Source organism: Mercenaria mercenaria, chromosome 17 (genome assembly GCF_021730395.1).
Source record: "Mercenaria mercenaria strain notata chromosome 17, MADL_Memer_1, whole genome shotgun sequence".
Taxonomy (NCBI): Eukaryota; Metazoa; Mollusca; class Bivalvia; order Venerida; family Veneridae; genus Mercenaria; species Mercenaria mercenaria.
The window spans coordinates 3,648,758-3,674,253 of record NC_069377.1 but is presented as its reverse complement, the minus strand read 5'-3'; the positions used below and the strand labels follow the sequence as shown (position 1 = coordinate 3,674,253).

Here is a 25,496-nt window from a genome sequence, read left to right as displayed (position 1 = left end):
ATTCAACAACAATACGTGAATATTTATCTTTTATCAACGTTTCGGCGCTTACGCCTTCATCAGGATAAATACATAATAAAACAACGGACGTGACGTCATGAAGTAAACGTTACGTTGAATGAATTTTTTTTTTTTTTTTTTTTTTCAAATCTATGAGTAATTTATGAATCTTTTAAAGCTGGAAAATCTAGTACTGTCAATAAATTTTTTAATGTTCCATTTTTTGACTCCCTCATATATTCACCCCCCACTCCACTTCCCAACCCCGAGATCTTTTAACGGGGACTGTTTATCCTTACAGGATCATAGCGACGACTGGTCAATGGCCAACTGTGCCTTCTCCTTAATTCCTAAGTCCAGAACCTCAGATGAGTATCAGCTGAGGTTCTTCGCAACTGAAAACCTTGGTATGACTATATGACTATGTATAACAATAAGCCAACATAACGGTGGGGGACTATCACTGGACCACTATGACTACAAGTTGTGGGTGACAGCCAAAGCCGAAATTAATTCTGCAAAGTAAACAAAACGAAAATCAACTTTAATTTTGTACTCTGATCAAACTTCAAAATAAATCGGTATCTGTCTTTTTATCATTTTTAAAAACTGATAAAATGAAATTCTATGCTCACTTTGGTATGAACAATGAACAGCAATTTGTAGCATACTTCTTCAGAAATAAATCCATTTCCATGGAAATGCCTATGTGTCTTGGAAATAAACATAAAAAGGTGTGATTATTTTCTTTCGAAGTAAGTTTGACCAATCAAATGACAGATACATGATGTAATTTCAAATTTGACCAATGAAAACACAGTGCTGCTGATTTTGACCAATCACCTTCCACCTCATCCTTCACTGCAAGTTTCATACTTCTGGACTTCCTGAACTGATAATGAGGTGAGGCACCAGCCTCCGAGTCAAGGTGCTCAGTCAAACTTTGACTCATTCCGCTGCGCATTTTCATCAATTCACATTCCCCAATGGGAAATGATTTTCGATACTGGTCACGTGCCTGCCCTGTAAAATCACTTCTTCTTTGAAACTAATGTATACTTCAATCTACTCTATTTCAAAGTACAAAGTACTTCAAAGAAAAATAGCAAGACTCGGTCATGCATTCTTCTGCCATTCTTCAATTGTCAAAGATAACTTAAAATACACTTCTTCCACAACTTCCTTCAAAGTGCAATTACGTATCTCACGGTTCTAGTTATTTCAGTATTATCATGAAAGTTATATCAAGCAAAATTAAAAAAAAAAAAGTCATACATGCAGTTGAGCCTTTTGCTTTATAAATATTCACATCCACACATATAAAACACACAAGGCCAAATCTAAAACCTTCCATCCACATATGGCACATAATCAATACACAGTTAAATGATATAAACAAGACAAAACTTTTATAATATCTTTGTTAACATTCTCATATGAAAGAGCCACCTCAAATATATTTACTACTTAATTCAAGGAGCTACATAATACCACCATTGAAAATCATATAAAATATGTATCAGTACAATATTAAACAAGAGCTGTCACTAATGGTGACAAATGGGGGCCCCCGCAGCGCCTTGACCTTTGACCTGGTGACCTTGACCTTTGATGTGGTGACCCCAAAGTCAATAGGGGTCGTGTACTCAATAAGTACTATTAGCATATGAAGTTAAAAGGCCCTGGGTGCAGTGGTTCGCGAGTAAAGTACCTTCATGCAAAAAGTTAACACTGGCCCCTGTGACCTTGACCTTTGACCTGGTGACCCCAAAGTCAGTAGGTGTCGTGTACTCAATAAGTACTATCAGCATGTGAAGTTTGAAGGTCCTGGGTGCAGTGGTTCGCGAGTTAAAAGCCTTCATGCAAAAAGTTAACGTTGGCCCCTGTGACCTTGACCTTTGACCTGGTGACCCCAAAGTCAGTAGGAGTTGTGTACTCGATGAGTACTAACAGCATGTGAAGTTTGAAGGCCCTGGGTGCAGTGGTTTGCGAGTAAAGTGCCTTCATGCAAAAAGTTAACGTTGACTCCTGTGGTCTTGACCTGGTGACCCCAAAGTCAGTAGGGGTCGTGTACTCAATAAGTACTATCAGCATGTAAAGTTTGAAGGTCCTGGGTGCAGTGGTCCGAGAGTTAAGTGCCTTCATGCAAAAAGTTAACGTTGGCCCCTGTGACCTTGACCTTTGACCTGGTGACCCCAAAGTCAGTAGGGGTTGTGTACTCAATGAGTACTATCAGCAAGTTAAGTTTGAAGGTCCTGGGTGCAGTGGTTCGCGAGTAAAGTGCCTTCATGCAAAAAGTTAACGTTGGCCCCTGTGACCTTGACCTTTGACCTGGTGATCCCAAAGTCAATAGGGGTTGTGTACTCAATGAGTACTAACAGCATGTGAAGTTTGAAGTTCCTGGGTGCAATGGTTTGCGAGTAAAGTGCCTTCATGCAAAAAGTTAACGTTGGCCCCTGTGACATTGACCTTTGACCTGGTGACCCCAAAGTCAGTAGGGGTCGTGTACTCAATGAGTACTATCAGCATGAAAAGTTTGAAGGTCCTGGTTGCAGTTGTTCGCGAGTAAAGTGCCTTCATGCAAAAAGTTAATGTTGCGACTAAAGAACGAACGAACAAACAAACGGACAGTTGAAAACTAATATGCCTCCATTCGGGGGCATAAAAAGAATTATTTATCAACCTTGCAAGGAAAATTTTAAAGTAGCCAGGTTAAAATTATTTCGATTCATTAAGAAATATGTTCTACAACTTATATTGACCACTCTTGACACCTCATTCCTGATCATCCTCATCACTACAGTAAACCTCACTTATAAGGAACTCGGATATAAGGAACACTCGGTTATAAGGAACAGTTTTCAACTCCCCGATTTAATTCCTTCTTTATTCAATGTAAAAATCCTCGGTTATAGGGAACTCGGTTATAAGGAACACTCGGTTATAAGGAACACTTTTTCTAGTCCCAAAGTACGAAATTCAATGGAAAATCCCTCGGTTATAGCGAACAGACATAAAGAATAAAAATTATTGAAAACTGGAAATAAACAGGAGAATTGCTGATGACGTCAGAGTAATCTCGGCACTTTTACGCGCTTTTATGCACATGAATAAACACATATTGTTTCATTTCTATGATCTTTAGTTTGTTTTATTTTACGGATATGATAAAAAGAAAATAAATAATATCATTATTAATTTATATTTACTCGAGATTATGTTTGAGAGCTACATGTATAAGGTATTGCATGATAACAATACTGAACGAAAATCAGTCGTGGACATGATCATGTCATACTATCCTAAATAAATGTGTTAATTACGCGTGATTAACGATGGCAAACAGTCCAGTTTACCAGATTTTCAATTGTAAAAATTATATCAGATGCTAAAATGGACAATAGCAAAACTATAGGTATAATTTACACTTTAGTCCGTATGTATGGCGCCGTTGTCTAGTCGTAATGCACTGTATGTCATAAACACCCTACTTCTAAATTTTAATTGGTAGTCTAATTTAACATTTTTGTATTAATTATTTGAACATTATTTTATACTAGTATTGATGCCTATTCACATAACATGCTGTCGAGCAAGGTAAGGGCTCCAACATATTTTATAATCATAATGTAGTGCTCTCCTAAAAAGAAGATAGAAATACCCGACAATAATAAACACAAATCACGTCATTCTTACCGACGTACATTTTGGCTTAGTTTAGATTTAAACACCGTGTTTCAACGCTATTTCAGGCATATACACGCAGTCAGTTTACCTTACCATCTCTCTAGGAAAGGACCGGTACTAGACTCACAACTTTCTCACATAAAGATTCATGGTCGACCCGGGGCCCTTTTCAAACGCCATTCAAATAGTGTTTGCTATACAAATTGTGTTCGTTATACAAACCTCGGTTACAAGGAATTAGTTCGCTATACGGATATAAGGAACCTCGGTTATAAGGAACAATTTTTAGAGGTCCCAAGCTGTTCCTTATAAGCGAGGTTTACTGTACAAGGATATGAGAGAAGAGTAGCCAGATTTCCCTTTAGTGCTGAACGCCAAGCAATGGAGCTTCTGGCACCATTTTTCACTTCTTTCGCTTAAATATGGCCATGGTGTTAACCCATGACCTCCAGCACACAAAACCGGTACCATACCTTTTGTACATGTATGCTCAGGCTGTCAAATCTAGTTGACACATGTATGAACTTTCAACTCTAACACATAAGTCACAGATTACTTGGGAACTATTTTAAGTGCTGGAGTGTAAATATCAGTAAACAAATATAATACTTTTTTTAAGAAATAAGAAGCTGTATAAATTAACTATGGTCCATTACCTGCATACTGGTTCCGTTTCTCCTTCAGCATACTCGGCTTCACTAACTCATGGTCATTTCTATAGAATGGCACCTCAACAGGGGGTGGTGGGCTTGAGCTTGGCAGGGGAGGTGGTGACGGCGACGAGGCTCTCTCACTGTCAGAGTGATGTTGTAACACATGGGGCTGGTCATACAGCGGCTCAGAATCCTCTGTACTTTGACTAAAAATTCCATGTACATATTCGGATTAAATATATTTTTTCGCTAAACGCAACAAAGTTAATCAGACTGAAGCAAACAATTCTTATCCAACAAATGCAGTTACAAAATTTCTAAAATTAATGCATACAATATAACATATTATATTTTAGTGGTATAAAACTACGAACTGAAGTCTGAATACCTTAAAATTTAAATTTATTCAAAAGTTATGCACAAATCCTCTGTTTGTTTGGTTTTAAGCCAAACTGATGCAGTTGCAGTCACTTGTCAACTTTCCAACTTTCCAGCTAGAAGAAGACACCAGGTACCTTTCTGTGCATTTTTTCAGACAACACAAACACTTTGCAAGCCTGCTGGATGATTTCCCAACATGACGACCAAATCGACTTTAATACCAACAAGTGTGGGACAGGTGATTTAAATCCCACTTCCTAAACTGCCAAGAACCACTCTCATGATAGTTATATTGCTAAAATTACCTGTTACTTGAAGTGCTTTTGTTAGTCTGGAACTGATTAGGTAAGGGTGCTGCTGGGCGATGATAGTTGGCATCATAAGCAGGTGGTGGGCTCCGTTCCTCCTCATACATGTCTTCCTCCATCTCATCCCGGTGCTCCCACACATCGTGTAGAAACTTCTGATATATCTGGCTTGCAGCTGTTATAGCATAAAAAATATTGGTCATATCCTTCCTCCAACTACAGATCTACCTTTCTGGACAAAATACCCATTTGCAAGCAGAAAGGGACAAAGCAAATGGGAAGACAGAAGAAGATATGGAGCAGACACAAATTTGAGCTATCTGATCTTTGACCTCGAAGTGAACTCTTGACCTGGAAGCAAATGATCTGAGTTGTGACCTCAGTACATTGTCTTGCTGAGGTCAATATTTGATGGAACATTTTATGAAAATCACTGGAGAAGTTTAGAAAATATGGAGCAGACAAAAAGCTTTGACCTCCAAGTGTGACCTTGCACTTGAACTTAGTGAACTTGATTGTCCACTCCACACATCGTCTTGAGGAGACCAATATATGATGCAACTTTAATGAAAATCTTCTAAGCAGTTTTGAAAATATTGAGCGGACACAGTTTATGCTATTTGAATTTTGACCTGCAAATGTATCCTTAAACTTGGAGTGAGTGACCTGGGTTGCATGCTCTGCAAATCATCCTGATGAGATAGAAAGCTTTAAACCACCCCCACCCCCCCAAAAAAAAAAAAAACAACAAAAAAACATGAATTAAGGCTTACAAGTAATATATAAATCTTTTGCATTTTTATGTGAAATATTGATCCAAGTTAATAATTTGAATTTTGTAGGTGAAGCTTACATACTGGTCCTGTCATGTGACTTCTGTAAAACACAGAACATTGCTGAACATTGCTGTGGCATAATTTAGCTTACAAAACTGGTTCTTTTAAATCATGCAAGTATTTACTGAGTGAGAAAAGCATCAGCTTTCTAAAATCTTCAGAATTAATTAACCCTTACCCTGCTATGTTTCTTAAATGGACTTGTCCATAATTCAATATGGGCAGTACCATTTATTATTCAAAGGGGTGTTTACTGAAAACTTACTGACCTTGGTCTGCACTGGTCGCAAAGGCAGAATAACCTGCCGCCAGCAGGCTAAGGGTTTTAATAATCCAGTAATTATTACACAAGACGATGCATATTACATATTTATTTTCTCTGTCAGGATGGTTAGGCTCCATATCGCTTTGAAGTGTTGACTGAATTTTAAACTATCCCCATGTTTTACAGCTTAAGTACTGTTTTTAAATCCATGTTTTTGTTTCATCATAAAGTATTTGAATGTAACAGGTTTTTATTTTTTTCTGCAATGACTACAATAACTGCAATGTTTTTGTGTGTGTGTGTTTTTTTATTATATCAAATTCAATATAAAAACACCAGCCATGAACCGTGTTTTTCATCTAAAAACCAATTCAGTCGAGCTATAGTTTTTTCGCAAGTTAGGATATAATTCTAAATCAAATCTACCTCTAAAGCTACTTGACCTACTTTGAGTTTTGAAGTTTTGTGAGAACTGTGAGTAGTATACTGAGAGTTTTTTGGCGAGTTCTTTCCCGTCTTTCATTCCCTGGCTGTGCTCATTCATATTATATCTGCTAGCCCCGCCTTCAGGCACTGCCAGAAACAACATGTAAGCTGGGGATACAGTCTCGGCAAATGCTCTGAAAATGGGAAAATAAGCTGTTTTAGCACCAGTTAAAAAAATTATCAAGATAAAGTTAGGAGTCTGGAATATGATAATGGACAAGTTGGGTATGTAACATTTACTTCTTTCTGATGGAGATGATTTTGTAGAGGCAGGAAGATTGATCAAGTACATTTTGTATCCAAATAAGCGGAATATTCCAATAACCAGTATTCAAATAAGTGGAATATTCCAATAACCAGTATTCAAATAAGTGGAATATTCCAATAACCAGTATTCAAATAAGCGGAATATTCCAATAACCAGTATTCAAATAAGCGGAATATTCCAATAACCAGTATTCAAATAAGCGGAATATTCCAATAACCAGTATTCAAATAAGTGGAATCGACTGTACTGTTAAATAATTAAATTTCATGGGCATTTAATTTCATGGTTTTGTCAAAAATGAATATATTGTGGGGACATGAATTCCTTCATTTCAAATTCTAAATTTAAGATAAACTGGAAATTTGCCTATTTGTGGATCAGCATAGTACACCTTTAAAGCAACAATAAGATATGTACTTTAACTTACTTTAACGAGGCCAGAGATGCCCTCCTTTTGGGACAATAGACAAGAATAAAACCATGATAGTTAAACCCCTTCTGTACAAGCGAATGTCCACCATGGTAAGACGTGACCGTGATTTCTACTTTCTGTTTTGAATACTCTAAATTCATGTCTATCGTGAACACATTATCCTCCTCTGGTGATACTGATGATGTTTCGGGGTCGGAGGTCACGACAAACGAGGACTCGTTTAGAAATGGCTGTACTGGTAAAGACATAGGAAATGGATCCGAGCACATCATACACAGTAATATCCTGAAAATAAGCACAAGTCATAAAATTCTTTATTTACATCTATATTAAATTTGTTTACTTGTTAGGTTTAATGTTGCACCGATACAATTACTGGTCATATGGTGACTTTACAGCTTTGATGGTGAAGACCCCATGTGCCCCTCCATGCATTATTTCAGCACAAGGAGGCACCTTGGTAGAACATAGGAGTTACAGAATGGACACAAAATATTACGGACGGACTTTGTTTAGTGCTAAATCAATTTTGGAATTCTCTATCAATCATAGGAACTTTTCAAAATACTGACATGGATGTTAATATAATGTTCCTAATGTGTGCTGAATAAAAATGTCCTCATGTTTAAAATACTCTTGTAAGTGCAAAAATGTTAAGGGATATGATGCCTGTATCATATGATGTATATAAAGCAAAAGGTTACAAAAACTAAGAAAATAAATAGAATACTGATTTTTTTCTGTACTGTTCCAGTGTATACAATCAGACATGTATCAATTTTTTTATGTCAGAAAAAAGTCTTAAGCACCCATTTTTGGCCGTTTCCCTTGACCTTGTTGGTAAAAAGCTATACACAGCTTATGTTGACTTGTTGAAATCTCTCCGACAATAAATAAATTTTGATTTGATTTGATTTGATTTGATTTGACATGCTGCTTAATATAGGTTTTACTGTACTTGGCCAATTACCTCAGATCTGGTTCCGTGTCCTCCATAATCCTCTCTCCTACAGACTGACCCGGTCCTTTGATTATACTGTTTAAGGCCTGCTCAATTTGTTCAGGATAAAACTTCAACTTCTCAGCAAGGTCATCTTCTGGGATGTCCACAAACTCACACTGCATGCTGATAACAGTAGAAATGTAAATGGTCAAATTTCTATAGATATCCACATGTTAAAAGTTCTACTCATGCAGAATTCCACAATCTTAACATCTAGCTCCTAGTTTTCAGATACTATCTGACTTAAGAGGTATGATAGGTTATAATGAGTTGTCTATGAGACACTAAATAACATTCAGTCCATCCTATTTCTTATTCATAAATGAGATATTGAAAGCATGTCTTCTGAAAGTAGTTTCATTGGTAATGGAATAGCCACATCCAGCTAGTATAGTAGGTAATAGCTTCTAGAGGACAACAACCTCTGACCTTTGACAGTTTGTTATCTGCTAATCAAGAACAAGTGCAAGTACACAAAAAATCTTTAATTGCATGAAAAAATCACTGATTAAGGGTAATTAATTAGCCTCCCAAAAATCTTACCTTCTGGCCAATACTTTCCCATTCTCCCTGAGGTAGTTTACCTCTTTCATTGTATATGGCTCATACGCTAACATTATCACTAAAGGGAGACCATCCAATGTCTGATCATGATTTGCTTCTAGGGTCTTTAGAATACTTGAGCGAATGTACTCTAATGATTCTTGCGAGTTATATACACATATGCAACCTGGAAAATAGAAATACAAGAGGACCATGATGGTCCTGAATCGCTCACCTCTACATGACCCAGTTTTGAGTATGATGCGTTTTTTCTATTATTTGACATAGTGACCTAGTTTTTGAGCTCATGCAGGCTGTCTAGCATACCCCGACAAAAAATTAGGGCTAATTTTAGGGCAATTTGTACAAAAAAATAGGGCTAAAATTAGGAATTTGGTACAATTTTAAGGAAATTTTAGGGCTAAATTTAGGAATTTTCCAATCAAAATATGGACTTTAAAGACCATGTAATGTGCTTACCTTTACGTGACTGACATAAAAGTAACTCAGAAATAGTGCTTTATTTACAGAAAAGACGTCTCCTAGCTTTCCACTGTTCTGAACTGTGCTAAACTGTTTTTTTCTGAATTAGAAGAACTTTTAAACAACATTTAAAACATTTTCTCTTTTTGATCATTGCAAAAAAGTTAAAAAAATTAGGAATCTTTGTGAAAAAATAGGGCCTTTTTAGGAATTTCCTTTGAATTTTTTAAAAAAATAGGAATTTTAGCCAAATTGAAAAAAAATAGGAAAAAGTAGGAATTTTAGGGACGCTAGACAGCCTGCTCATGTGACCCAGTTTTGAACTTGATCTAGATATTATCAAGATAAAAATTCTGACCAATTTTCATGAAGATCCATTGAAAAATATGGTCTCTAGAGAGGTCACAAGGTTTTTCTATTTCAAGACCTACTGACCTAGTTTTTGATTGCAGTTGACCCAGTTTCAAACTTGACCTATATATCATCAAGATAAACATTCAGACCAACTATCATACAGATCCCAGGCGAAGGTTCAGACCAAAATTCATACAGATCCCATGAAAAATATGGCCTCTAGAGAGGTCACAAGGTTTTTCTATTATTTGACCTACTGACCTAGTTTTTGACGGCACATGACCCACTTTCGAACTTGACCTAGATATCATCAAGGTGAACATTCTGACCAATTTTCATGAAGATCTCATGAAATATATGGCCTCTAGAGAGGTCACAAGGTTTTTCTATTTTTAGACCTTCTGACCTAGTTTTTGAAGGCACGTGACCCAGTTTCGAACTTGACCTAGATATCATCAAGGTGAACATTCTGACCAATTTTCATGAAGATCTTGTGAAATATATGGCCTCTAGAGAGGTCACAAGGTTTTTCTATTTCAAGACCTACTGACCTAGTTTTTGATCGCAGTTGACCCAGTTTCAAACTTGACCTATATATCATCAAGATAAACATTCAGACCAACTTTCATACAGATCCCAGGCGAAGGTTCAGACCAACATTCATACAGATCCCATGAAAAATATGGCCTCTACAGAGGTCACAAGGTTTTTCTATTATTTGACCTACTGACCTAGTTTTTGACGGCACATGACCCACTTTCGAACTTGACCTAGATATCATCAAGGTGAACATTCTGACCAATTTTCATGAAGATCTCATGAAATATATGGCCTCTAGAGAGGTCACAAGGTTTTTCTATTTTTAGACCTACTGACCTAGTTTTTGACCGCACATGACCCAGTTTCGAACTTGACCTAGATATCATCAAGATGAACATTCAGACCAACTTTCATATAGATCCCATGAAAAATATGGCCTTTAGAGAGGTCACAAGGTTTTTCCATTATTTGACCTACTGACCTAGTTTTTGAAAACACGTGACCCAGTTTCGAACTTGATCTAGATATCATCAAGGTGAACGTTCTGACCAATTTTCATGAAGATCTTGTGAAATATATGGCCTCTAGAGGTCACAAGGTTTTTCTATTTTTAGACCTACTGACCTAGTTTTTGAAGGCACGTGACCTAGTTTCGAACTTGACCTAGATATCATCAAGATGAACTTTCTGACCAACTTTCATAAAGATCCCACAAAAAATGTGACCTCTAGAGTGGTCACAAGCAAAAGTTTACGGACGGACGACGGACACTGCGTGATCACAAAAGCTCACCTTGTCACTATGTGACAGGTGAGCTAAAAAGTGAGCCGTGCCATGAGAAAACCAACATAGTGGCTTTGCGACCAGCATGGATCCAGACCAGCCTGTGCATCCGTGCAGTCTAGTCAGGATCCATGCTCTTCGCTTTCAAAGCCTGTTGCAATTAGGGAAACTGTTACACAGTAAGCAAACAGCATGGATCCTGACCAGACTGCGCTGAAGCGCAGGCTGGTCTGGATCCATGCTGGTCGCAATGCCACTATGTTGATTTTCTCATGGCGCGGCTCAAGTATTGATTAATTTTTACTCGCATAAATGTAGCAGCATTAAGTACTGTGAAGTGATTATTTTTTGTTGCAAACTAATTTTTGGGGATTTTGTGGTTACTTCAACCCAAGTAATTAAATCCCAACAAATGAACCGAATTGCTTTTGATTATATCTTTAAACCTTAACGCTGCTAAATTTCTATAATAAACTTGTCCATCTTTCAATCTGGATAAGTACCAGTAACTGTTAAAAGGGGTGCTTACCAAAAAGATACTGACTGAATGGCGAACAGTGCAGATCATGATCAGACTGCACAGACATGCACGCTGATCATGATCTACACCAATGCAACAGCTTACCCCTTTTATATACAGCAAAATCAAAAGTATTAGCAGGAGATTTATTCTCACTAATTTCGGTGAAGCAAAAATATCCTTTGTTACAGTAGTTAGTCATATCCTGTTAAAATCTCATGACGATGTGCCCTTGTAACTTCAAGCTTACATCTTCACTCGTTATACGTGGGTGGATTTTACTTTCCTTCTCATTCACCACCAGGAAATGAAATATGAATGCCTAAAGCAGTTAATAATTCCGCAGGGAAACCTGGCCTCTAAAGATAACAAAGTGTCTTAATGAACAAAAAATGCTGCGGCAATAGAGTCTAACCACAAATTTTAATATCTTCAACGAGTGTATCAAAAGCTTAATGGAAATCCAGCGTAATTTCAACAAGGAATTTAGAGCCATCATTAAAGGCGATAAATACCTACAGATGCCGCATTGATACAGGGTAAATTAACTGTTGTGATCATGACCTTTGACTTTCTCTAAGTGTGACCTTGGCTTGGATCAAGTGACCCGTGTTGCACACTCTGCAAGTCAACTAGATGCGAATAACCATTGATGCTAGTTTTACTAAATTCCTTCCAGTGGTTAAGACGATAGGAAGTCGGCACAAATTTAAGCTATCTGATCTTTGACCTTTAAGTGTGACCTTGACCTTGGACATGGGCACTCTTCGCATTGTGTTGATGGGGTTAAAAATTAATGCTTGTTTTATGAAAATCTTTCAAGCCCTTCGCAAGATATGGAGGGAACATAAATTTAAGCTAATTGATCAATGACCTCCAAGTGTGACCTTGAAGTTGGGACTTTACGAGAACTAGATCTCGAGTTACAAATTTAGTCTGAACAGTCTCGGAATGCACTCTTGCACTGATCAATCTGAAAACTTTGCTTAACCTTTAGCCTGCTGGTGGCAAGTTATTCTGCCTTTGTGACCAGTGCAGACCAAGATCAGCCTGCACATCCGTGCAGGCTGATCATGGTCTGCACTGTTCACTATTCAGTCAGTAAATTTTAAGTGAACACCCCTTCAAATAATAAATGGTATTGCCAAAATAGCATGATGAACCAGTCCATTTTAGAAATTTAGCAGTGTAAAGGTTAAAAGCAACCAATCAGATGCTGAGGTTTTGAAACTGATCTCCAAATTAAGTTCTATAACCATTGGTGTTAAAATTACTCAACAGAGCCTTCGTGAACTAAAAATTGTATAAAACTTGATTATGTGGTACCAAGTTAGGCAATCAAAGTGGTACCAAGTTAGGCAATCAAAACATAGACAAGAGTTGTATGTAAGACAGCATGCTCGACTTTTCTCAGTGCTTTGCTATTAAGAACTTTATAAAACTTTAACCAAAAAATTTTTTAAGTTAAAAAAGGGCATAACTCTGTCAGAGTTATATGGACTGTTTCTCCTGGTGTAGACTTTCAAAGTAAATAATTACTTAAAGTTTCAAGTCAATAGCTTTAACAGTAACAGAGATATATGACTTTATCAAAAACTTTAACAAACAGTGACAGCATGAAGTGTCAAACACCCGGGAACTGTATAAATTGCTCAAGTGAGCATTAGTGCACGAGCCATCACTGCCTGAGTGAACGGTGTTTTACTGTATGAAAGACACTGCTGAAACTCACCATGTGGTTTAAAGTTAGGCGCTATGAATGAATTGCCCTCTTCTGTCACATCCCCTTCAATAGGCCGATAGTCAAGACTATAAACACGGTGGGCTACTTTGTACTCATCGTCTATACACATACTCTGTCAAAACAAAAACATACACTTTCTGAAACAAGTAATTTTATGTGTGCCTTTCCATTTACATTTAACAGTTTACTGTTGAGTAAGAAGTACTGTAAAATCATTTATTTTTGTGGCACAAGATTTTAAAGTTTCAACAAAAATAACAATTTTGTAAGGATATCAATTCTTGGTTTTCGTTTTTTTTATTTGGAGTTAATTGCATGGATTGACAGAACAATGAAATCTAAGAAAATTAGTTCACCACAAAAACCCGAGATTTAGTGGAAATCAGTAGGGTGATGTCTCTGTCATATGATATATCAATAGGGTTATGTAGGCAAATGTAACTATTTAAAGCCTGAAATCAGGTCTGGAATATTAACTCGGTATATACTATACTACAAAGCAATGAATGATTCTTAAAAATAAACAAGAGTTATATCTTTCAATTTCATTAGACCAAGATTCTGTTCTTGCCATTTTCTGCCAAGCCTGAAATGGGCTCACCTCTTTCAAATGACATCTTTTCAACATACTATTTCTTTTAAAAATTCTTACTTAAACTTACCCTTATTTCTGTGAATAATTCTGTAGCTAACCCTTCAATACCAAGAAGCACCAAATTTAAGGGTCGCACTATCGGTCCTGAAGATATTGAGTCAGGGGTGTGATGAGACCTGAAATAAAACATGACTTATTGAATATCAAGTCTTGATTTAAACGACCATTGTTTTTTTGAGGTTCAATAGCAGTGAATTTACACCGCTTTATCTGTAAATTGACCCATGAATAAAAGGTTACTTCAGAAGAGCAACTGCTCAACAAAGATGACTGCCTGCAGACAAGGTTTGAATGTACAGATAAAATAGTTTTCTATTGAAAGCGTAACTTTATAAAGGCTGGTATTTCATTTTTGCTGAAAATTTTTGACCTGGCTGGCGTCAAGGTTACAACCAGAGTTTGGAGACCAGTCTTGAAACTCCTGAATCTGATTGGCTGATTCTGAGCACATTTTTGAAATTGGCCAATGGCAATGCAGCATTCTGAACTGATCTCTATTTTCAGTTTTATAAACATGGATCCTCGTGTGAACATGAATTAGTGCACTGTTTAGCATACTGAATAACTGACAAAATCTGACATATTTCCACTGACCCTGTATGATCATGCAACAAAAAAGTGACGAAATACATCAGCACCTGTGTAACTGAGAATCTTGGTTACACAGCATTGTCAATACATTCTATTTCCATAACAGCACTCCCTTTTAGTATGATGTCAATCTTGTTTCTATAGTTCTACAAGATTTTCAGTTTCTTAACTTTTCAATACAGAAAACTATACAATAATTTTACACTGACATATTGAATATTGTAAGAGATGAATGATGTGTGAGGAAAAGGCTAATACATGTACTGTGAAATCATTAAATTTCGTAGGCATTAAATTTCGTGGTTTTGGTCAAAACGGTAATTTCGTGGGGAAATTAATTCGTGGATTTCAAAGTTTTGAACATAAATGAATGGGAATTTAAGTTGTTCGTTGGGATTAAATTTCGTGGATTGACTCCACCACGAAATCCACGAAAATTAATCCCCAACGAATATTAATGATTTCACAGTATCATGATTCAGCAAAAAGATCAGGAAGTACTTAAAAAGGAATACCATATAACCCAGATGTGACTGGTTTTAAGACAAGAAGTCTATACAGTCTTTAACATATCAACTTTTATAATAATAGGTTATGACTTATACTTGTACAGATGTACGTGCAGAAGGGTTGGATTACCTTCTTTATTTCAGTAGGTGTCTAGTGTGTCAAAATTCAAAACAATACAATGACAGTTTAGACGTATACATTCAAAAGGTAGACGTAAAATCTAAATCAGACACTATCTTTATTGGACCAATTTCAGAAAACGTGTATTTTGTACACAGATCTTACTACAAATGCGTACAAATATGAAATCATTACCTCTCTATGAACAGCTTATTATTAATTTCTGTTTGCATACCTCCCATTAGGCACAAGACGTCGCTCATTTCTCAGAATATGTGACACCTGACACTCAGCACACGTGCAGTCCTCCGACATTGACGTGTGAAAAAAGCACCGATCTACAGAGGGTTTCTCTAGGAACACAACATGATTCAACAGCATTACCTTCCGATCATCTTCCAGTTTATGAAACTTTCTAAATCTGAAATAAAAGAAACTTTTAATAAGACCAAGTTGACAACATTCTGTTTTTAAGTGCTTGCAAACAGTTCCGCTAGCTTAAAATATAAATGACACTTATAAACATGTAGCATGTTCTTCCCTTTAGCCAAGCTTTTGTAAAATATGAATATAGTGTTGTTAATGTTTTATTCTTTACGATAAAGAATCACATACATGGCTGTGAATTCAGGTTCACTTTAAAGTGTAACATCTAAATATGTCTTGTCTTCAGGAAAAAATCCTTTTATTCTTTTATGAACAGTAGCAACCTTCATAGAACTAGTAGAAGTAGAACAATGCAGAATAAGAGACCTTTATTTATGCAAAGTTACTGACTCGTATTCAAATCTTTAGCACAGACACCACTCATAATAAACTAACCTTTGGTCATCGTTCAAAGAATTATAAATAACATTGAGATCGTCTTCAGTAAGATTTTGGTTCAAATTGAGATTTCGGAAAACACTAGGTCGTTCCCATAAAAGTTCTTGAAATTCTATACGGAGTCTATTTTTCAGCTGTCGTTGAAACTCATCATAAACTTGCTGACGTTCATGCTCCTGTAAACCAGTGTAACTCTCCTTTCCGAGAAATAAAGTATAATGGTCAGTAAGTAATCCACCAGGTTTGTCGATATTCTTCTCTAATAATGCCCAGAATTCATTCTTTAATCTGAAATAAAATGCAAGACATTAATACATTGCTTTCATCAGTAAGTTATGAAAGGGCCTCGCCTGGATTTTGAAAATAATTCAACATCATTTTGCTTAAAACAGTTTTTTTTTTACCTATTTGAGCTATTTTTTTTGTATTTAATGCTGGGTTTTAAGTCAAACTGACACAATTTAGCAATCTGTGGTGGAGGAAAACCACCGATGCCACTCCCACATTACTTTAGACACAGGCAAGAGCAAAAACAGAAACACTGCCTTTCCACAAGGGAGCTGGATGGCTTCTTCAAATGAATAGTATACATCCAAAGTATGTTTTGCAACTAAAAGCAGCGAAAAGAAGTCAATTCTAGGTCTAGCAACTACAACCATTAGACAACGGAAACCTTGAAAGTTTTGAAAATCGTCCACAACATGAAGGAATATGTCATATCATATGGTGACATTAGTTGAAGGATGTGAACATCCTGGCTTCACGACTTTCCACAATAGGACAATGTTACCATGCAATACAATTTCAAAAAGAAATATAATTCAATATCCTTGGTTCCTGTCAATTCAAATCCATGATTTTAACCCTTTACTCCATAGATACGCATTTTAACGCATCTATGCATTACTCCATAGATACTCCTTTTAACGCATCTATGCATTACTCCATAGATACTCCTTTTATCGCATTCTACTACATTGATAGTTTAAATGCAAAATACCAATAAAATATATTGGCAATGAAGCCCACAAAAGCATATTTGTGAAGTTTAAACTGTTAATAAAAGATCAGTTTCAGAAAATCTTGTGGTTATAATTGTAATTTATTGATAATTATCACTTTTAATTCAGGTGGCATTTTCTGAAAATCACACTGACTTTATATATATTAGGACAGCTATTGATGGATGGAAAAGTACATAGGTGACCCAAAAACAAGTTATTATTTGCATTCTATCATTCAACTATGGCAAATTATGTAAAAATGAGACATAAGATTGGTGTAATAAAAGGTGTGGTTACCATAACAACCATTAAAATCCATAGATCACTTGTCAACATATGGAATTTATGCTAATTGACCTGGACCCCTTGGAAGTGTGTTTATTGTGCACAGCTGTCAAAACAAAGCAATTAGGGTGTTGCTTGCATCATTATTTATGATGTGGATCAACAAATTTTATAGAAAGTGTCTTTGATCAGTGCTTCTTATCAAAACATTATGTAATTAATTAATTTTATGATCTATGAAGTTCTGTAAGTTTGGTAGGGGTGTAGATTTTAATGATTATAATTAAATGGGTTTGCTTATTTTGAAAATCACTTAATACAGACCTTTCTAGTCTTTCATTTACCTTCAATTAATAAAATTGTGCATTTGTAACAGTAAAAATATTTCTTTTCTGTTGTATCACATGCATAAAACAGCTAAATTATAATAATATTCTAAAGTCTTAGGTTTGTAGCTTTCTATTGTGAAAAATATTTATCACAAAATTATGAAAATTATACCATCAGAAAGGAAATTTAATTCCAAAAATAAATTATGTTGGAAGCTAAATGGTTAAAACAAGTATTCATAAACTAATTTTGATCTGAGTTACACAGGTATAAATTTTGCATTTTTCTCCAATAACCTGTATGGAGATAGTGTACAGATAATGCAACTGAGTGTATTGGGTATCAATAATCAATACTATTGTATCTGTATGGAGTAAAGGGTTAAGAAGCTTTTTGTTGGAAAAGAGTCTTGTAGACTTTGCAATACTACAAAATGAAAAACTGAACATTTTTAATGAGAGCCTATGCCTCTCAACTTGCCAATGCTTGAGAGCCTAGATTTACAGACTTTAAAACATTAACATACTTTCCAATGCTTTAACTTTCAATCAGTTAATGTGATTTTCAAGAATACTTTTACATGTAAACTTTGTTGGTATGCCACTGCTGCTGCGGACAAAACATCCCAATTCGCTGACTAATGAATTTGTGGTTTTAAAAATTTAAGTGAATTTTAGCTGTTCCCTTGAATTTAATTGTTTGGATTGGAACCACCACCAATTCCACTAAAAACTTGTCCTAAAAGATTAAATATTCACAGAATGAAAACTTACTCCTCCTTCCTGCGAGCTGCCTGCAGAGCATTGACGTGATTGCGAAAACAGGTTTCTGCCTCCGAGGAAGCCAGTAAATCTAAGGGAAGACGGTTTTCCTGCACATCGTCCACAAACTCTGTGGTTGTCCACGAATCGCCATCTTCACAAACCTTGACAAAAAACTGGTCGAAATCATCATCCCTCATCATCTGATTTTGACACACTGTCCAACTTTTCCTGAAGCGAGTGAGATATATTTCATATATAAAGCAGTTCTAGATCAATCTTTTCTGCCTTACTCATGATCCTAGTCTTACTTGTTTGTTTGTTTTGAGTTAAATGCCGTTTTTCAACAGTATTTCAGTTATGTAACGGCGGTCAGTAAACCTAACCAGTGTTCCTGGATTCTGTACCAGTACAAACCTGATTCCGCAAGTAACTGCCAACTTCCCCACATGAAACAGAGGTGGAGGACGAATGATTTCATACACAATATCTTTTACCAAATCATACCAATATCTTTTACCAACAGAGAACATACGCCTCGCCCAGGACTCGAACTCACGACCCCGCGATCCGTAGATCAGCACTCTCCCTATTGAGCTAAGTGGGCGGGCCTAAACATTTGACCTAGAACTGTGTCTTGGCAAAAACACCTTTAAATCAAATATGCCCAATATCAATGTTAACATGGTTAGGGTCTCAACATTTTATTCCAATACATAAACTTTAATCATATTTTCTTTAACGTATTTGTACCATACTGCCATCTCCTTGCTTCTATAAAGGAGGAGAATAATTTCAATTTCATCTTTAAAATTCATACGATATTTTACTGTATCAAAATAGATCAAGAGTTTTCAACCAAATGCAATAGCTTCCAGTTGGATGACAATAATTGATTCTTGCTAGAAGCATAAGTCATTTCAACAATCTTAATTAATAACATTGCCTATCAAATGTAGACAGGATCTATTGCATATCAAATATAGACTGGATCTATTGCATATCAAATGTAGACAGGATCTATTGCTTATCAAATGTAGACTGGATCTATTGCTTATCAAATGTAGACTGGATCTATTGCCTATCAAATGTAGACAGGATCTATTGCATATCAAATATAGACTGGATCTATTGCTTATCAAATGTAGACTGGATCTATTGCCTATCAAATGTAGACTGGATCTATTGCATATCAAATGTAGACAGGATCTATTGCATATCAAATGTAGACTGGATCTATTGCGTATCAAATATAGACTGGATCTATTGCATATCAAATATAGACTGGATCTATTGCATATCAAATATAGACTGGATCTATTGCATATCAAATATAGACTGGATCTGCTGTATCAAATTCTTTACACTGCGAATTTGATTAGTTGAATTAAGCATGCTTTTCTTTCATGTGCAGTATACAATCATGACAACTGACAATAAGAAAAACTTCAAGCTGTATAATACAGGAAATGTTTGTTATATGAATGAGTACTATGAACAACTTCCTATGCGAAGTACAGTTCTCATCTAGGCTGCATTAACATAAAGTTTAGGTTTAACATCATTATTAAAGTTTACATTGACCAGCATTTTTAGTCACGCTGGATTCAATTATATATTTACTTAAGTGACCATAACCTTGAACTGAGTGACCTAAGTTATGTGATTCTTGTCATACTGTCCTGGTGAACATTGTTATCTAGTTATTTGAAAATCTATTAAATGTTTTCAGAGATGCACCTCCTGAAAGGAATTATGGATGGAGGGACCAATATATCCAACATATGGACATACATGACCAATATACATACTGTGGCATCCCAAAACAAAGCTACCCTACCTTAAATAATAATCTGTGAAAACTTACTACAAGTTATCTGGGTAGTGAAAGAAGGTAAAGAACATACATGATCAACTTTGAAATATATATCATAATATGCCTCATAATCTCATAATATATATATTTTTTTAAACACTAATGTTTAATTAAATGAAAATTAGAAAATTGAGGCTGCGTTTTTGCGCCACTGGCGCGAAAAAAATATGAATGGCGCACAAAAAAACAGCTTGGTGGGTCTTTGGCGCGCCACAAAATCTAAAAATCAAACCCGATAATGATCGCTAGTGTGCCGGTCTTTCACGGATATTAGATATAACTAGGGGAGACACTGCGACGGATTTAAAAAAATAACGCGCCACGATAACTGCACCATCAAAATGGCGACTGCATCGAAGCTAAAGCCACTTTGCTTGATTTTTTCAGTTCTCATGCCTATGAGAAAACAAATCAGACTTCAGTTACAGCGGAGAAAGATAAAAACAGTAATGATAAATAAAACAAAAGCGACGATTAAGCGAAATTTACCGCTGAACAATTAACAAGAGGGTCATAATGACCCTGGATCGCTCTCCTAAGTAATATGAGCTACATGTTTCAAATGTCAAGATTTGAACAAACTTGGTAGAGGTCCACTAGGCAAAGCTACACACCAAATATCTAAGCTCTAGGCCTTCTAGTTTATTTCTAGACATTTTTTTGGAAGATTTTCCTATGTACAATCAAGTAACCCCTGGGGCGGGGCCAATTTGAAGCCGGGGGTCATGATTTTAACAAATTTTGTAGAGGTCCTCTAGGCAATGCTACATGTCAAATATCTAAGCTCTAGGCCTTCTGGTTTAGTTTTAGAAATTTTTTGAAGATTTTCCAATGTACAATTAAGTTACCGCTGGGGCGGGGTCAATTTTACCCCGGGGGTCATGATTTGAACAACGTTTGTAGAAGTCTACTAGACAATGTTACATATCAAATATCTAAGATCTAGGCCTTCTGGTTTATTTTTAGAAAATTTATGAAGATTTCCCTATGTACAATCAAGTAACCCCTGGGGCTCTGTCAATTTGACCCTGGGGGTCAAGATTTGAACAAATTTTGTAGAGGTCCAATAGGCAATGCTACTTGTCAAATATCTAAGCTCTAGGCCTTCTGGTTTATTTTTAGAAAATTTTGAAGATTTTTCTTTGTACAATCAAGTAACCCCATGGGGCGGGGTCAGTTTGACACCGGGGGTCATGATTTGAACAAATTTTGTAGAAGTCTCCTAGGCAATGCTTCATGTCAAATATCTAAGGTCTAGGCCTTCTGGTTTATTTTTAGAATTTTTTTGAAGATTTTCCTATGTAAAATTAAGTGACCCCTGGGGCGAAGTCAATTTTGACCCCAGGCAATGAATAGGCAATGCTACTTGTCAAATATCTAAGCTCTAGGCCTTCTGGTTTATTTTTTAGAAAATTTTTGAAGATTTTTCTATGTAAAATCAAGTGACCCCCGGGTGGGGTCAATTTTGACCCCGGGGGTCATGGTTTGAACAAATTTTGTAGAGGTCCACTAGGCAATGCTACATGTCAAATATCTAAGCTCTAGGCCTTCTGGTTTATCTTTTAAAATTTTTTGAAGATTTTCCTATAGAAATCTATGTAAAATCAAATGACCCCTGGGTCATGATTTGAACAACTTTAGTAGAAGTCCACTAGGCAAGGCTACATGTCAAATATCTAAGCTCTAGGGCTTCTGGTTTTTGAGAAGAAGATTTTTTAAGATTTTCCTATGTAAAATCATTTGACCCCTCGGGCGGGGTCAATTTTGACCCCGGGGTCATGATTTGAACAAATTTGGTAGAGGTCCACTGGGCAATGCTTCACACCATACATCTAAGCTCTAGGGCTTCTGGTTTTTGAGAAGAAAATTTTTAAAGTTTTTCCTTCCAGTTGCCATGGCAACCAGAGTTCTGCATGGAATTCAATTCTTTGAAAAAATTTTGTAGAGCTTCACCCAAGGAACATTCCTGTGAAGTTTGGATGAAATTGGCCTAGCGGTTTATGAGGAGATGTCATTTAAAGTAAAAGTTTACAGATGCCGGACGGTGAGTGATCAGAATAACTCACCCTGAGCCTTTGGCTCAGGTGAACTAAAAATGACCTTTGAGTGATTCGACCCCCACCCAATCTACTAGATTGGACTCTAGTAGTAGTAAATCGCGTTCCAAGCCCAAAACAGTGATAGTCTTCACAAGAACTGGTTGGTTGACTTTACGTTGCTCAGTTATAATGAAAAAAGATAACGTTATGACATGTTCTTTGTGTGTAAAGCATAAGAAAAGTACTGCAGGGTAAACTTTTAAACACAAAATTTGTATGGCCCAAAAAATTTCAGAATGGCCCCATGTTTTCAGAGTAGGTGGGCCATGGGCCCATTGTGCTGAAAACCTCGACAGAACTCTGTTGCTATAATGAACCTTCTTTGACGCATCTATAAAAGCACAAACCAAGCAAGTATAAAATTTACATTAATCATAAATATGTAAGGCCTTGCATTTTTCAAGTGGACAACAAAATTTCAGCTAAAAAATGTATATTATTTTGCGAAGTAGAACAGATGCAATCTTATCCTAAATGAAGGATGCTCATCATGAATAAATATATTTGTACTGAGGTTCATGTAATGACATTTTTGAAGCCAATGTCACATCTTGGGTACTCACTTAAGGCTACCTAAGCTAACTAACTGCTTCTTATAGAGATAGTACCTAAGTTTTTCAAATCATAGGTTTGGAGTTAAAAAGCTTTGAAATGAAGAGAAATGTCCATATATTTCTCAAAAACAGAAATATAGACAATATTTTAACCAGAAGTGCGGAGTTATGAGCATTTAATATTTTCATGATAACGAAAATTTTGTGATCAAGGAAATGTAACTCTTCTTGAACATGGAGAGCATAAACATCAAAGGGACATAATATAGTCAATATTTTCTAATTGGGTGCATTTGATTTAACATTCAACTTTGATCTGGATTGCTAAATACTGATCCATGATACTGTGTGCTAAAAATTTAGAACATCTGGAACAGTCTATTAACAGCAAAACTATGCTTTAGTAGAATCTAAATTGTTAAGCTCTAACTGGGACTCGAACCCAGGACCTCTCACCCCTAAGGCAGACACTCTACCACTTCCCTATAACAGCAGTAGCTAATAGCTATGCAGTTTAATTGCTGGATTACATTGCGTGAACTGGAACAATAATCGGTGAACTCCGGATTATTGGCGCATTCGCTTTGTTACCTAACGGCAATTTTTGTGTAAAGAAAAAATATAATCTAATGCTGCCAACGTCATAATTGGTCAAATCTGCCCAAATTTCTCTGACGTGTTGTTCAGAGTATGAACTTACTAACTGGCAGTACCAGTGAAATATTACTTACACTGAATCTTTTATATTTGCCCTTTTTGCAGCTGCCGAACGGCAAAGACGATGAGATTTGTGCAAATATAAGTAATCATTTTACCAGTTTTGAGAGGATTTCAATTGATGGGAAATTACAGTTACAAACTAAATACCTTTCTGCAACACATGGAGTCATTAGCATTCACTGTCAATCAGTATTATGACTGAGATCGACTGTCATTCATTCATTTCAAAGTTTCATAGACAGAGTCCGTTGTTTACATTTTTATCGTAACCGGTGCACTTGTAAAAATCACTTTAGTTTGAAAAATCAAAGTATGCGAAGAGCTATGGTACGGTCTCTACTTCTTAAGTGAACAGCAGGCTTTACAATCTTTCTTTTAAAATTTAGCCTGCTAAATTTCTATAACGAATTTGTCCATCTTTCAATTTGGACTGTACCATTAACTGTTAAAAGGGGTGCTTACCAAAAAGATACTGACTGAATGGCGAACAGTGCAGACCATGGTCAGACTGCACAGATGTGCAGGCTGACCTTGGTCTGCACAGGTCGCAAAGGCATTTCACTTGCCGCAAGCAGGCTAAAGGTTAACATTTTTTGTTATTTAATATTCGTTTTTACAAGGCCAATGTGCTATCAAATGACAATATGTTATAAGGGTGTTAAATTGTAAATGCATACATGTTAGTGTCTTAGTACATGTATACAAGTCAACACTTCATAGTTTCTAAAATGATGCTTGAAAACACTTATGACGTATATAGTGTGTTCACTTACGTACATAAAAGTGGACATGCAAGTGGCCAGTTTATAGTTTCCAAGAATATGTGCATGCGTGACAACCCTTATGAAGTACATAAAGTGTCAAAGCACGTCATTGTGCATGTTTCCAAGAACATATATATATAATATGTATGCGTCAAAGGTAACCTAGACCTAAATTTCAGTATATGAACAATTACTACACATAGTTTTAATCTAAACATAAATCTAACAAGTTCATGCGTATTATGGTACAGCGGTGCATTATGTTTAAATAAACATAAAACATGTAGAGCTAAACACAGTATAATTGTGAACTACAACTAAAAAGACTGTGTGTAAAAGGCTTTTCTAAACAAACAACTGTTACTGCATGGCACTTAAATGTGCATGCGCTTAATTTATATATTTAGTAAAGTTGAATACATTTTAAATACATTAATGAGGAAGTTCTTCGTCTTAAGTAATTATCTATAGGTATATCTTAGCGAAAGACGGACACTGGATATCTATCTTTAAAAATCTTCATTAAAATATATGATCAATGTATAAGTTACATATATTTTGCTTCTCTCTCAAAAGTTATAAATGTACATACAATGTAAATGTACCAGTAATGTGCTAAGGCTTAACATTTACTTAAATCAAAAAGTTATATCAGTTCTTCTCTCAGTCAATTACAAAAACAAATCATAAGATAAAAAACTTTCTTCTACTTAAAGTAAATATACATGTGCTAATGAAGGAACTGCGCTCAGCGCTGATAACACACTTTCTTACATATGTATATTGAATGGCAAAGTGTAAATGGCTTTATAACCGAAAATGAAAATGATGTCAATGTGATCAAACAACTCTCCTATGCATCTTCATGGCATGTACAATATCTTTTTTGTTTTTCAGTTGTTTTTTTTTTTTTTTTTACACATTTTATGCTACAACAGCCTTAAAGCATGTGCGTTAAATGTTAAAACATCTGTAAAATCCTTAAGGACAGGTTGGTAACCTCGTCCTGCTTGGCTCAGGCACCAACAATCCCCGAGGAATTCTGCAGATGTTATAAAATGGAAAAAAAAAAGTGGTATCCCTACAATGAAATTAAGTTGTGCACTAAAGGAGTT

General features: G+C 36.0%; 1 protein-coding gene across 18 annotated transcripts in view; it reads right to left on the bottom strand.

Moving 5' to 3' along the window:
- The window catches only part of LOC123535997 (rho GTPase-activating protein 5-like), a 110,828-nt gene that overhangs the window by 63,087 nt on the left and 22,245 nt on the right, over positions 1-25,496 (bottom strand). For 10 of the 18 annotated variants that reach the window (XM_053528809.1, XM_053528814.1, XM_053528815.1 and 7 more), the window contains exons 4-15: positions 18,381-18,599; positions 15,986-16,276; positions 15,399-15,584; positions 13,950-14,058; positions 13,276-13,399; positions 8,864-9,050; positions 8,288-8,443; positions 7,312-7,602; positions 6,578-6,750; positions 5,027-5,204; positions 4,344-4,546; positions 844-1,023 (exon numbers count right to left, since the gene is read on the bottom strand). In XM_053528809.1, the coding sequence (XP_053384784.1) occupies positions 844-1,023; positions 4,344-4,546; positions 5,027-5,204; positions 6,578-6,750; positions 7,312-7,602; positions 8,288-8,443; positions 8,864-9,050; positions 13,276-13,399; positions 13,950-14,058; positions 15,399-15,584; positions 15,986-16,276; positions 18,381-18,599 (2,297 nt within the window). The remainder of the gene's footprint in view (positions 1-843; positions 1,024-4,343; positions 4,547-5,026; positions 5,205-6,577; positions 6,751-7,311; positions 7,603-8,287; positions 8,444-8,863; positions 9,051-13,275; positions 13,400-13,949; positions 14,059-15,398; positions 15,585-15,985; positions 16,277-18,380; positions 18,600-25,496) is intronic. The other 8 variants (XM_053528821.1, XM_053528823.1, XM_053528820.1 and 5 more) reach the window with 2 other exon arrangements.